This window comes from Limulus polyphemus, unplaced genomic scaffold (genome assembly GCF_000517525.1).
Source record: "Limulus polyphemus unplaced genomic scaffold, Limulus_polyphemus-2.1.2 Scaffold627, whole genome shotgun sequence".
NCBI lineage: Eukaryota > Metazoa > Arthropoda > Merostomata > Xiphosura > Limulidae > Limulus > Limulus polyphemus.
In genome coordinates this window covers 99472-114576 of record NW_013666237.1, presented here as the reverse complement: position 1 = coordinate 114576, position 15105 = coordinate 99472, and the positions used below count along the sequence as shown (strand labels likewise).

Below are 15105 nucleotides of genomic sequence, written 5' to 3'. Positions count from 1 at the left end.
GTCGAAACGTTGTACATCTGCTGTTATGTTAAACTTATATTAAAGTTTTTCTTCATTACCCATTCAAGCCGTCTCCAAGCATTACTATTCATCTCCTGTAAAGCTATTTCCAAACTCGACTGCGAGATCCAAATGCTTTTTGTCTAAGAGTAGTGGAGATTTTTTTTCTTTGCAGCGTATTTGTACTTTGCAACGTACTACAAAGCTTCGATGATAATATTTCAAGTTATTGTTACAAACTTGAATGAGTGTTAATCCGCAAGACGTGAGAAGAGAAACTTGGATAAATAATAATAAAGAATAATTTCACACGTCTGAATGAAAACTTTTTCTAATTTATTTTGTGCGACGTTTCGAGCAGACGCCCTTCGTCAGGTATTTGTAAAGACCGTGTTACAATGGAATTAGGCTCAGAAATAATCGTTAAAAGGTACGTTGGCACAAAGATTCTTATTACACACGTGTAACGTGATGCATGATGGCAAAAATACTGATAAAAACATTGTTGAACTTATTACTTAAATATCATTAAAATGAGCAAGAATAGGGAAAAGAAGTAATTATATGAACTAAAATGAGATATACAAATATAAACACAAGATGTTGTTGTTGAAGTTAAGCACAAAGCTACACAATGGGCTATCTGTGCTCTGCCCACCACGGATATCTAAATCCGGATTCTAGCGTTGTAAGTCCGCAGACATACGGCAGTACTACTGGGGGGGCATATATACAGGAAAAACAATAAACATAAATTCGCAAAACAATAAAATATTAGCCTGGGATATAATTACAGGAAAGAAAAGACTGAACAGGGAGATTTGACCACGAGTTAGAGGTAAATATTTCGTTTATACCCTAAAGGGATTTGGTGTTGATCACAATCATACCTCCGCCATGACAGTCTCAGTCGTGAGAAATGCACCACTCAACAAAAGAATTTCGCTTCTTTAAGCCTTTTCTTTAGACGCGTTTATCTTACCTCTTACTCGTGGGTGAATCTCCCTCTTCAACATTACCTAGGCGAAAGTATTTTCATTCCCAAAATTATTTCCATTATTTCACTTTACTAGGATGTTATTTTGTGAATTTGTTGTTGTTGTTTTTTTTCTCTGTGTTTACATTTCTAAATCCAATTTTAGTTGTTTTAATTACTTTTTTCCACATTCTTGCTAATTTTAACAATACTGAATACATACGCAATACGTTCATTAATGTTACATAGTTGTATTCTTTATTGCAACTTAATGTTTGCCACCATCATTACTATAGTGTCTCTATTAACATTGTTATAATAACTACAAAGTGTGATACATTACTTAAAGAAGGTCACCTCTTTAGATTAGAACTGAAAAGCGGTAAAAACTGTAATTTATAGTTACATTTCGATGATTTCCGGTTTAATAAATACTGGAGGGGAGAAAAGGGGAATTTTCAGGTAATAAAGGCGTTTTCTGGACTATTTAAAGAAACCGCTTAGCTTCAAACAACGTACCGGTATGCTAGCAAAACTACTCGGCTGACAGCTTAATTTTACAAGCGAGAGAATAATAGATTTGTAACGTCCTTGAGAAAATGTTTGTAACCATTAAGGGCCATTCTTAGAATACTTTATTGCACCTGTACTGTAAAATGAATTTGTATAAAAGATAAAATAAAATAATAAATATGGTTTTTGTCACGAAAACCAGTTATACGGATAGGCGATTTCATTTCATTATTCTTGTAAAAAATATATTCATGTAACGATTCAGCGCTAGTGTCACTCAAGAGATTCCCAAGAAATGAATTGGATATTGTAAGCATTACCAAAGTGGAAAGTATAATCGAATCTATATAAAAGCCAATGTGTGGCACGCTTGATTTCTCGAAATAGGAGTCATAACAGCCACAACGTATTTATCCAGATAGAATAGTTCGATTACTGTCTGCTCATTACGATTTTAGTGACGGGGGTGTAAGGGGCTGTGAAGGTAGGGAGTGCCGTGAAACCTTGTAAGTGTAGTTAGTGTCGGTATAGTAAGTCTAAAGTAAAACGTAGTGTGGGATCGCCTAGCCTAGAGCCAAGGGCATAAAATTTCTCATGAAGTAAAATATATCAACGTTTTTAATAATAAGAAAATAATAATCAACAGAGACTCTAAATTAAGAAATCAACAAATATTTTTCCAGTTTCATTTTATAGATTTTTTCATTTTAGTAGTATTTATAAATAACGTAATAGCACAACGAAATACTTAAAGGACGTTCAGGGATGAAGGTGATACTGCTAAATACCAGAAATATACATATATTATGTTGCAACATCATTATCAAATCACTAATGTAGTTGATTAAGAATGTGAATGTAGCCGCTAGGAGTCTGTAAAATCGTGAAGGAATATCGCGATCCTTGGATAGTAACAGTGAGTTTGTTTTAGCATAAAGCTACATAATAGGCCTATCTGCGCTCTGCTCACCATGGGAATCGAACTCCGGATTTTAGCGTTGCAAGTCCATAAAGTTATTGGTGACCCACTTATAAATATTTTATAGATAAAAAATATCACTTCATGTAGTTTTGAAAAGGGGATGGACACGAAACAACTAGTAATCCATCAGGTGTGAAGTAGTTAATTTCATTTTCAGTCTTTCGCTTTTGCAAAGTTTTGAGGGATGTGTAGACCGTAATAGAATAAAAGTTCACGTGATAACGAACGAGACTACCGTGAAAAGAAATACAACACTTGTTTATTTTGTCACGTGATTCACGACATGAACTACATTGTTAAAGTACTTGCTGCCGAACCTTAAATCAACATTTAGGAGAAGAACCCATACATGATGATGAGCCCCTCTTTGTCGTCACTGACGTTCTCATGAACAGGGCGTTCATATTACCCAGCTTCCTTAACCAAAAAATACCTTTTTGTCAATAAGTACATACGCTCGAACCACACAAATATGTACACTGTTGGGTTTGCTTTGTTTAAGAGCAAAGATTCACGATGGGTTATCAGCGCTGTGTCCACCGTAATGATCGAGCTCCAAATTTAGGCGTTATAAGCCCTCAAGCACACTTCTGAGCCAAGCGAGAGAGGGAAGCATGTATATAGGTGTGTTTAATAATACAAGATCTTTATTATGGATGTACGTGCCAATAAGTACACGCCGGCAAAGCTGTGACAAAACAATGTAAAAATATACACACAACTATCAATGGTATCATTTGAAAGTTATAATGGCTGTGGCTATAGCACCCAAAACCATTTGGAGATATTCCATCTATTGGACATAACCAAAACAACAGATGCAAAACAAGAAAGCTACAGATTCAATAACGGGTTTAAGATCTGGCTGCTGGAACCCACAGCGTCCCAGAACACACTACCACTCGCCGTCTATAGCCAGGTAATGATAACTACACTTAAAGACATAAATATAAAAATCTGATATCAACCACCCTCAATTTTCTCTCAAAAAAATATCACCCAACCGCCACAGCTGATTCAGAGCAGCTAAACTATTAGGTGAAGGACGTGCAGATACGTAAGTATTGGTTAGGCCAAGCAAACTAGATTAACAGTTTCTGGATCAAGTTTTCAAAATAATCATATCAGTGGACGGTTATTATTGATTGCCAACTTTTCAGCACAAATTTACTAAATTTTATGAAATTATCCTAATTAAAAATTATTTAGCGTCAGTGATATTAGCTTTAGCAGTTAGTATAAATAATGATGCTTGATACAGATGTACCGATTGCATAGGGGCGATGACAAGAACCTGTTCATCTAAATTCCATGGCGTTAGTATAAAAGAAGCTATTAACACTGTTTTAGAGAGGAAAAACTACCACCTTATACTATAAACAATATGGTTGGTTCTGTAAAATATAGGTGTGTTCCGAATAATAGGGTTGTGATCCGAAAGGTCATGTGGGTTATTATCGAGTGTCACTTTCTTACTTGCTTTGGTTTACTGGTGTGTATTGGCAAAAAGTTATGATATCTAATCAAAAACACCTTAGGTGTGAAAAAAGGTGCGATCAAAAAAGGATTGAGTGTGCGAATTAAAGGAATGAAATCAAAAATATTAAACTGAATTACAACATAAGAGAATATAAATTTGTGAGAATAAGCCTATATAAGCCTGAAAACTTTTGTTCGTAACAAAACTGTGCCCTCAAAACGAACTTAAGAATGTAAAAAATCTAACTATCCCACTATTCATTGATAAAAGATTAGCCCAAGAGTTGGCGGTGGGTAGTGATGACTAACTACCTTCCCTCTAGTCTTTCACTGCTAAATAGGGACGGCTAGCGCAGATAGCCCTCGTGTAGTTTTGAGCAGAATTCATAACAAACAAACCATTTTATATAAACATCTTGTATACCAGCATTCTCTAAAAAAAAAAAAAACGATATTTCAAGTTACAAATAATTTCATTCAAGTTGTTTGTAAAATACTTACTTTCTAATAAGTTATAACATTTATTGTAACCATTAAAGAAAATTTGTTGTTCTTAATAGATCTACATTATAAATGAAGTTCTTTTATTACGGATTGTTAGATATATTTCAGTTTGTGAGATTGTTATATTTTTTAACAGTATATGTGAGAACACACTATTTGGGGAGGGCAGTCTCAGGATGGGAAATTTAAATTTTCTTCTTTTGTCAAATATGTCCAACTACACTTTATTCACTCACAAGTTAATATCATAATATTAAAAAATGAATTTAAATTTCCCATCCTGCAACTGCCCTCCCCAAATAGTGCGTTGGCACATATGCTATTAAAAGGTATAATTATCTCACAAATTAAAATATATCCAACAATCTGTAATAAAAGCACCTTCTTCATGTATAACATAGAACTATTAAAATACACACTTTTCTTTAATGGCTACAATAATTTTGAAATTATTAGTCTTTAAATTATTTTATAATAAATTTCATAACTCAGAGTAAATTGTTTACAAATAATCTGAATGCAATTATCTATTACTTGAAATATCGATTTTTCTAGAGGACGCTAGTAAATGAGATCTTTATATATAGACTAGTGGTGTTCATATAAAAAAATTTCAGCATGTCTGGGTCGGAAAGGCTAACTTCAGGCAACTGAGCTTAGCTCAGTTTACCCAGGGTTACTTGAATGTATTAGGAAGGAAATAGGGGTACCCGAATCATGTAGGTGGTTTGATAGTTTATAAACGTCATATATGGTTATGTCACTAGCACTATAATATCGTGTATTACTGTATTATTAGAGATATGACCGTTAGAACTATATTGTTTAGTTATTTATATCATGCAGGAAAGATTATTAATATTACTATTTGAACTATACAGGTGGGTCATATAGTTCTTAATATAATATATATATATTAATATCAGCTGTTGATTAGAAAGGGGTGGAAGCTTGGTGATGTTCTTTGGTAAGAAGGATAATACATGATATCAGTTTTCTATTTTTATGGGTGGTGGTTGGGTGGTCACATTTGTGTTCATTGAAATCGAGGGTAGTTATGAGATTTTATTCTTATGTCTTTAAGGGTAGTTATCATTGCCCACAACTGGTTATAGACTGAGTGGTAGTGTGTTCTGGGACGTTGTGAGTTCTAGCACCCAGATCCTAACCTATTATAGAATCTATAGCTTGCTTTCCAATGATTTAGGGTGCTATGATCGTAGACATTTTCACTTTAAAATGATATCATTTATACAAAAGTATAAATGCTATGATTTTACTTTTTTGTTACAACTTTGTTGGCGCGGTTATGTATTTGTTGATACGTACACCCATAACAAAGAGTTTTATTTTTACATAATTACCACGTCAGAACTGTACGAAAATGCGTAATTGCCTGTACGAATTTATTTTCTTAGTTAAGCGATTGTCTAAAGATTCAAGTTAATTGTAACTTATCTGTATTACCTCCTCTTAACAAGAGCGTTTATGAATCATTTCCTCACAAAATATAAAGAACTTGAGTTTGCATTTGGAAACATTGAAATGATTTAACACAGGGTTTTACTTTCTTCGCTTCTTTCGATCTGGAGCACTTTCTCCAATTTAAATAATTCAACTCCAACAGATCATCAAGGAGCAATCGACCATTCTAACTTCAGAACATAAACAATAAGTTAATTGGTAACACTTAACAGGACCTAAACAGTTATTGCTATAGATATGTTGAGCATCAAAACGCTAAAACTATAATATATTTCTACTCAAAGATGAAAACTAGTGTTGTATATTCACAAATCAAAAGCAAAGTCAGTACAGTCCGACCTGTTAAACCTAAGAAACAAAGTAGGTGGAAGTCTGATATTTGCAAGTGTAGGTTGTAAATGTTGATTCTTCACGGGAAGAGAGTTAAATCATTAATATACACCTACGTGAGGAAATAATCATAGTCGCTGTATATAAGTATGGAACTGGTAAAGTTAAATGTGCCTACAATCAAAGTTAACTTTAAGATGTTCTACCTTAGCGTCATATTGGTTGACAACGGATTTCTAAAAATCTCGTTCTATGCATCATCGCAATGTTTGGATAACTAACAAATCACTCGGATAAAAACAGTCGTAAACAAACCTGTTTAAACTGTTCTTCATAGGTGCATTTAGATGGATCTAGCTCTGAAGTTTGGCCTCCATTTGAAGTAGAACTTGGAATAGTTATAGCTGGTGATGAAGACTTTGAGTCAGTGTTGGGAGGACTGGTTGTAGCCATGGAGTTGTTTCCTGTTTGTAGATGGGTGAACGGGACCGGGAATATTGAAGATGGAGGTGTGAGAGACTGCATGGATAAAGAAGTTGACATAATTCCAGCAGCAGTGGTTATAGCTTGTGCTTGTCGTTCAACCGCTGCTGCCATTTCTTGACGAAGTCTATTATTGTGCTTATGTAGGTCACTTTGGATATCTTCTTGGTTTTTGAATCGTGCCAACCTACTAGTATCCAACGCATCTTCCATCTTCGCTCTGTCTAACTGAACGTTTTCGTCAATGTCGTTTTCTGATCCGTAGTATTCCAAGTCGTCATTTAGATCATCGTCTTCCAGATTAGACTGCTTAAGAAAATAGAAGTAGGTGAATAAAACTTGGAGAGTCCAGAAAAATAGTAAATATCATTTTCTGTATCAAATCACTACTTTCAGTACATATGGGATCGTGCTTAGAATCTTACGGTTTTGAGTGAAGTGGATCAAAGAATGAAAATTAGTTATTCGTTTACTAATTGGTGATTAAGTGTTTAAAAACTCCAGTCCTTGTTGATTCGGTGTATTAAACTGAAATGTATATAACAGATTATTCGTTTTTGTTAATCGGAAATATTATCAGACCTAATTTAAAACATGGCCAGAAATGACTGCTATAATTAAGTCAGACGTTTTCATGATAATACTAATAGTTCTTTTAAAATTGAAACTAAAGAATAGTTAAACAAGAATAATTCAAAATATTCACTACGAATGAATATGCTAAACAATTATAAAGATCAGAGGTCGAGATTACAAATTAGCTCGTGCTTTATATATCTGCTCAGTATTAGTGAAATTCAAAATACGATCACATAATTTCTATCATATTAATACATGGTACAAGTCGAGTCCACAAGCAAAAGTCCCAACACGTCGGTATCATATTTATACTGGAAAATATAGAGGGCAACGGATAATGTCATAAGGAAGTCACGTGATTTTTTTTTTATATTGCATCAATTCTGCAAAATAAATAGAGGTGTGAAATTCACAAATTATAATAGTTGAACACTGACTTCCTTGTTTAGTGTGTACTAATGTCACAAATGTGCTCCTTTTATTGTGTATAAAGAAACACGAGTAGAAAATAGTGTATCAGTGTCATTAATTTACAGAGCATATCTCGAATGTTTATAGAATTAAGTACACGGATCAAGATCTCTGAAAAGCACATTAGAGCATTCTTAATATTTTAAAATCAAACAATTTTACTACTTAAATACGAGTGTTTAACATCATATTTCTATTTCAAACCATGAAAGAATATTCAAACCTGTTAGTTTTTGGGTTTTTTTCACTGTCATTTACTCTTCCAGCCCTTATTTTTAATCTTGCCCATTACGCAGATTGCAAGCTAAAATCAAATCTGTAGTGGTAAAATCTACATAAATTCACCAGAGCACTTCACGTGGTAGGTCCAAATTTACACACCCAATAAATTTATTTTATTGTATCCTTAAATACATAAATTCAACATTTTCAACAAAGTATTTTACCTTCATGCAAAAATAAGAATTAATGAGCAAATATTTCAAATTTTCTTTATTAATTCTTTTTGAACTTCTCTGCCTTTATCCCAAACATTTGAAAGGGAAAATGATAATACGATAAGTAAGAACCTGCACAACGTCCACATTTATACAGATTCGCCTCCAGCATCAAGTACAATCTGCACGACCAACTACCCCCGCTGTGTATTGTAAACGTTTGTATATCTATCCATGAAAGAAGAAACTCCCCACTCGGTATGTTTTAAAATGATGTCAATTAATCACACAGTTAACGTTATGTCAAAAGTATAGTTTCTTTAGTTTTTCATTCCTTAGTTAAGGTGTACGACTGGCTGTTTTGCTAATTTCTTATTTCAATTGATATTCTCCAAATGTTTTCGGGAGAAAAACGTAAGACCTTTCAAAACATCGTTATAGTATAATTTCTCTGGCCTCGGTCTGGACCCTATACAACTTCTTAGTCTCAGTTGTAGGTTGATTAATGGACAATCATTGTGATGACGTGCATATTTATAATCTGACCATTCACTTCTGACACATTACATTACTTATGTCTCCCGGATATTCAAGTGTCTATACGTTTTGGTGAATATTTTCATGTTGGAGAAATTATTTGAAGACATGCTTATATGAAAGAGGTATTTTACTAAACATCGGAGGGGAAGGGGGGGTTGAATGAGAAAAAACAATATTTGTGCGTTGTTTTAAATTAGTTATACGATATCGCATTTATATCATTTGACCTTTCTTCAACATGCCGAAATTAGAGGTTAAATTGTAAAAACATGCGAATGTCAAAAAATATTTTAATGTTCAGTTTAATTTACCTAAAACATCTGCGATTCGAACCTGACCACAAAGATAATTTTGTGTTAAGGAATTTATTACACAAGGTCGATAATATATAGGTCTACATTGAGTTATGGTTTGAACTTCGCTCAAAAATACATGAGGGCTGTATGCGTTAGCCGTCCCTAATATTGCAGCGAAAGACTAGAGGGAAGGCAGCTAGTCATCACCACCCACCGCCAACTCTTGGGCTACTCTTACCAAAGAATAGTGGGATTGACCGTCACATAATAACGCCCCCACGGTTGAAAGGGCGAGCATGTTTGGTGGGATTGGGATTCGAACCCACGACCTTCGGGTTGCTAGTCGAGCGCCCCAACAACCTGGCCATACCGGGCCTTTGAGTTATGTCAGTGACATCAAAGCCATACGTTAAACAGCGATTTCGGATTTGAAATATTTTTACTATAATAATAAGTCCTAACAGTAAACTCAGAATTGAAGTTCTTAAACGTTATCTAAAAATATTTTGTTGAAGCTCTATTCCCAATAATTCACACGTCAAAATACGGTACATTGTATTTAAAAATTGTCCGTGAACTGTTGTTATATTACAGCAACTTGTGTTCAAAAGAATATACGATATCTTTTAAATCAAGATCGAAAATAATGAAAGTTGTCTTAAAAGCGATGGGAAATGTTTAACGTCCTCCTTGGCCGTATTTTCCAACACACACACATGCGCTCGTGGTCAGTTACGTACTTCATTTCAACATATTATATATGCTGTAAAACTTCTTAACAGTCAGTACATATATACGGAGTAATAATCCGTATATTCAAACTATCTATTGTAAGTTACACGGTAAATCTAAAAATAAAGATAGATAGATCGGCTGTAATAAGTAATTTATATTGCCGTACAGCTTTCAATCTTATAGCCCAACCTTAAAATGTAATTATAATGTGACCTTTGACAGCACACAGATATATTTAAACGTTAAATAAATAGAATAGTTAAATGAAAGGCGTGGATTAAGTCAGCATTACATTAATGGTTTGATTAACTGAACATGTTAAGATCCAATGACTAATACCAACACCAATCAGTCATCCCGACTGATAAGTGATATTTTGAAATACTTGTTCAGATATTTCAAATCGCTGTTCCCGAAACTCGTATAATGTTTTTAATTTATTTTGATTTAGCGAATGACATTTGTACCACAGTAATAAACCTAATATTTAATATGAACTTTTTCTAAAAGCTTGCCCTGTTCCTATACATCTCTTAAAATGCTTATCTTACTCTAGCTTATCTTGCTCTCGGCTCTATCTCAATCACTGCATCCAATCATATTTTAGAAGATCTGCATCCCAGTACACACTTAACTTATACAAGGGGGTTTCTATCTTCATCACTTTTTCTTATCCCACGTGTATCTTAATCCGGCAAACGTATCCCTTTAAACACTGCATTCTACCACACCCGATTTTCTTACTACATCAAGTCGGCATCCAAATCGTTGCATCTACTATTCCGTATTACTCTTGTACTTGAAGCAAACCATACTCCTACACTGACTCCAAAGCATACATGTTAACCCTAGCTCCCTCTTATACCAGTCTTCAACAATCTCTTATCTTGAGCCCTGGTATTTGGCGAAAGGCCCTGTCGGTATTGGATATCAGATGTAGTATGGTTGACAAATTATCATAACGTATTCTCCTTTGCTTTCACTCGTAGGTTTTTAGAATTACTGATGTAGTTTTCTACCGTTGACACTGTGGTTGTTTGACCAGCTCGGACAACAAGAAGTCATTCGCCAGCTCTTGTGATTGATGCTAAAGTTAATTGAAATAAATAATAATAAATAACTAGTTATAAATTATAAATAAGATAAATGATGTTGTATTATCAATTCTCAATCTAAAAATCTGATTTGTAAATTACTTAAGTAAAATTGATTATGATTGCAAATTACATGCTTAATCTGGCTTGCACAGTAACAGTTGTTCATCAAATCTGATTATATATGAGACCACATTTACATCTTTCCCTTCCAGCCAATCTGATGAGCACTGATATTGGGCTCGAAACCTCCACCTTCCTATATAAACAGTCCTCTTCTGTAGCCAAAGAGGGAGGATTACGAGATTTTCTACGGGTTGAACATCATGAAGTATATCTTTCTGTTAAGATAGAAAACTAATTCCTGTGAAACATTACTACACAAAATGTTTTACACGAACTTAAAGATGGCGCTTGGTAAGAAAAGACTACACAGTACAGGGAATAAACTCATACACACAGAGTTAATTGTTTGAAATTAAGCACAAAGCTACACAATCGACTATCTGTGCTCTGCCCACCACGGGTATATAAACAGCATCGGAAGTCCGTAGACATACCGCTATGCCACTTGGGGGGGGGGGGCACACACAGACAGAGGGTGAAACATTGTTTGAACGTACCATTCCTTCAGTCATAGTTTTAAAAACAATTTAAACATGGGTTTTGATTGAATTTCTAGTTCATAAACATCCATGTTTGCCCCTGAAGATGAAAGCATTCGGGTCATAGAGTTTTTTTTTATCATCTTAGTTCAAAAACAGTTCAGGACATTCACATGTTAGACGCAATTTGCCATCGATCTTTGAATTTTCTATCAAATCTAAGTTAATGACTGAGGAAAAACGTAAAATTTATGAAGAGTTAAAAAGACTTATGATAACTTATTGCTTCTGCAACTAATATCTTTAACAAACACCAAAACAACAGCTATGGTCAAACTCGTTTTTTTGTAAGTCGTATAAAATGGTCTAACCCTGAAAAAGGAATTTGAAATTCTGTAAGATTTAAACAGTTTATATAAATTTGATTTAAGATAAATACTTATTACTTGAATGCAAACCAATTTCCATCTTTGTGATGGTGTAATCCTTTATATTTTGTGACTTAGAATTGATTAAATAATAGAACTACAATGTTTTCATACAGCTAACATTTTATTTTGGTCATTATATTATTCTAACATATTTTGGTTCTCATGCGAGTTTTTTTTTTTATAATATTCTTTGTAAAATATGTAACTTTAGTTAATAATATTTCAGGTTTGACAGTTGCCTACTACCAAATACCGAAAATCAGAAAATGTTAATTTATTAAGTAATTACTTATTTTAATAAAACATCACCATCTGCAGGACTCGACTATCTTGCTTTTCGTTACCAACGTGTATTCAGAGGAAAGTTTTTGTTTTTTTTCTTAAGAAGCTTTATTATTGCAGTACAATAGATTAACTGCTGTTAAAGAAAGAAATCATAAAAGTAATGTTCACAATAAATACATCTGCCGCTTTAATTAAAATTTAATCAACGTTGTTTGTTTCTGGGTAACCTAAGATTATATTGATGTGGAGTAGTCCATACCCCTACTGATCTAATTCAGAGAGGATTTTCAAAACAAAGGAATAAAATAGCGTTTATACTCTGATTAGATTAATGTTGAAAATATCAACAAAAACGTATACTACCATAGGGGAAACACCTTATATTATATACTTGATTTGTTGTATTTTCTATCACAACGTCAAAAATCTTTAAAACACATTTTTGGGTGACTGCACGTACTTGTACAAGGAAAATGTCAAGTTTTAACAACGAGATTCAAGCTATCATTCTATACAATAGTTCTAAATAATGACTTGTGGGTTGTAATTTTTAAGTGTAAAGATTATAATATAAAAGCATTTTTAAGACGGTTCTGTAGAAGATTTTCAAACTGATATTTCTTTTCTACTTCCAACGCGACTCTGCATGAGTGAAGCTTTAATTCTCAAAACTGAGGCATTTTTTGAGGTATTTCAAATCACGCATCTGAATGAAGGTTGTATATGTAAGTTTCCTGCATCATCTGTGGTAATGAAAGTAAGAACTGTACATGAAAGTTTATTTAACATATTAAGTCACAGATCAAGCCATATGCTGTGAAAATATTTCATTAAGGGGTTCGTATTTCTTAAAAATAAAGCTTGAATACTAGTTTTGACAGCACTATTGCAAAAACCTAACATAATTGACGTTCGGTGTATCTTCGATGAGTGTTAGTTGATGTATTTATAGGCTGAGCAATTTGTAACAGTGCAACGTAATGCTAGCTTTCAATTTCGGTTCACATCAGCAACTAAATGGGCAAATTTTTCAGAATAAATAATGAAAGCGTTGCAAAGACAAAGACTGGCGATGTCTGAATTTAAATTATTCAATATTCACGTCTTTCACATTTACTCAAGTGACTAGAAATTTCGAGACATATTTCGATACAAGATCAGGGTTCACTGTCTGATCTACGACCTAAGGAACTACATAATCATGTCACTTGACCGAAAGAGATTTTGAATTTGTAGACTCAGGATTTATTATTTTGAAAGAGAGCAAAGAATTGTTTATAGTTACTTTTTCGAAACAAAGTAATGACACTGCAGCTTTTAGGCTGTGCTGAGGATCTTTGCTCCAGGGAGGTCTGTGGTGCAACTCAAAAACTCTAATTATTTAGGATGAAGTAAATAACTTGGGTAAGATTTTACTGAACTTACTGGGTGGAAACAAACAAAATCATAAAATATAAATACAAGCCAGTGCTGCAATTTCTTCTATCAATATACAAAATAATAGTAAATATCCCAGCAGTTTATAATTTTAAATGGCGTATTTATGAATCTCCAAGCTAGTACTGAAAAATGGTGGTTTCATGATTAGAAAAATATTTTTAATGACTAGATGTCTGAATTGTCACCAACTGGTCATGTTAAGTTATCGAAAGCTCCAAGTTGCGTTAGTAATTCCCTTACCAATTCTGATAAGGAAAAAAAAAGTTCTTTCCAGCACGAGGTATATTTCGATTCAACCTCGTAAACGTTCCTATCTTTCTCTTATAAAATTCGAAACATATTTTAAGCCTTTCATCTCCGCTGCTACTTCTTTTGAGCGGATAAAATTATGGTGCTGTACTCTTTCTTTTTTTACTGTCCCACAGTGAGTCAGCGGTAAGTTTACGACTTACAATTTTAAAATCTGGCGTTCGATTCCCTGCAGTGAACAGAGCGCAGGTAGCCCATTATGAGTTTTGCCCCAAAACAACATAATCACTAGCACTTTTTTGCCCTATTGTGTTATTTAGCAAAACTGGGTAGAAATGGATACTAAAGAGGAGCTCACTCCTCATACCCCACTCTCTTCCCTGCCCCTTTACTAAGATGTCTCCCCTACATTGTTTTTCTTGTGTGTGAATATTTTAATACTTGTCCATTTATCTGGTGATATATCATAGTCACAAAGGTACATATAATAGTTCTAATAACTCGTGAATGAAAGCAATAAAAAATGTATTGTATCAATCACACTACATCTGTTATACCCAATTCTGACGAAGCCTTTCGTCTAGTACCAGGGCTCATCAAGCCAGCTGGAATACGACAGACTCAGTTGGCAGTATAGATATCAGTTTTCATTATCAAGTTTATTTAAGTCATTTACAAATCAGAGTAAGAATTAATAACACAACACTATTTATCTATATTTTATAACATTATTTATTTGAATTAACTTTACTATTAAAATCACAAGAACTGGCGAAGCAGCAAACTAGTCTTGTTCCTGGAACGGGTTAAACAACCAGCTCCAAATGGAGAAAACTACATTAGTAATTCTAAGAACCCATAAATGAAAGCAAAGGAAAAAACATATTAGATATCGACTACACTACATCTACCACATCCAGTTCCGACGAGACCTTTCACTCAATACCAAGGCTCATTAGGCCGGATAGGCTACGGCAAACATAGTAGTATCTAGGCTATGTGATACATTTTCATGAACTGTTATGGTGTGAGCCAACGTATATCAATGAATTGGAATCACTGATATATATATATATATATATATATATATATATACACACACCACTATTAATTAAATAAATAAGTAATACTACTACTAACTTAAACTAAATAAGTATGTAGGTCGTACTAGTCGACGTACGTCGTACGTTA

The 15105-nt window shown here is 33.8% G+C and overlaps 1 protein-coding gene across 2 annotated transcripts in view; it reads right to left on the bottom strand.

Moving 5' to 3' along the window:
• LOC106459560 (protein dead ringer homolog) overlaps positions 1-15105 on the bottom strand; it is an 88305-nt gene that overhangs the window by 63469 nt on the left and 9731 nt on the right. The window contains exon 2 of one of the 2 annotated variants that reach the window (XM_022386061.1): positions 6585-7061. In XM_022386061.1, the coding sequence (XP_022241769.1) occupies positions 6585-7061 (477 nt within the window). The remainder of the gene's footprint in view (positions 1-6584; positions 7062-15105) is intronic. The other variant, XM_013919186.2, reaches the window with a different exon arrangement.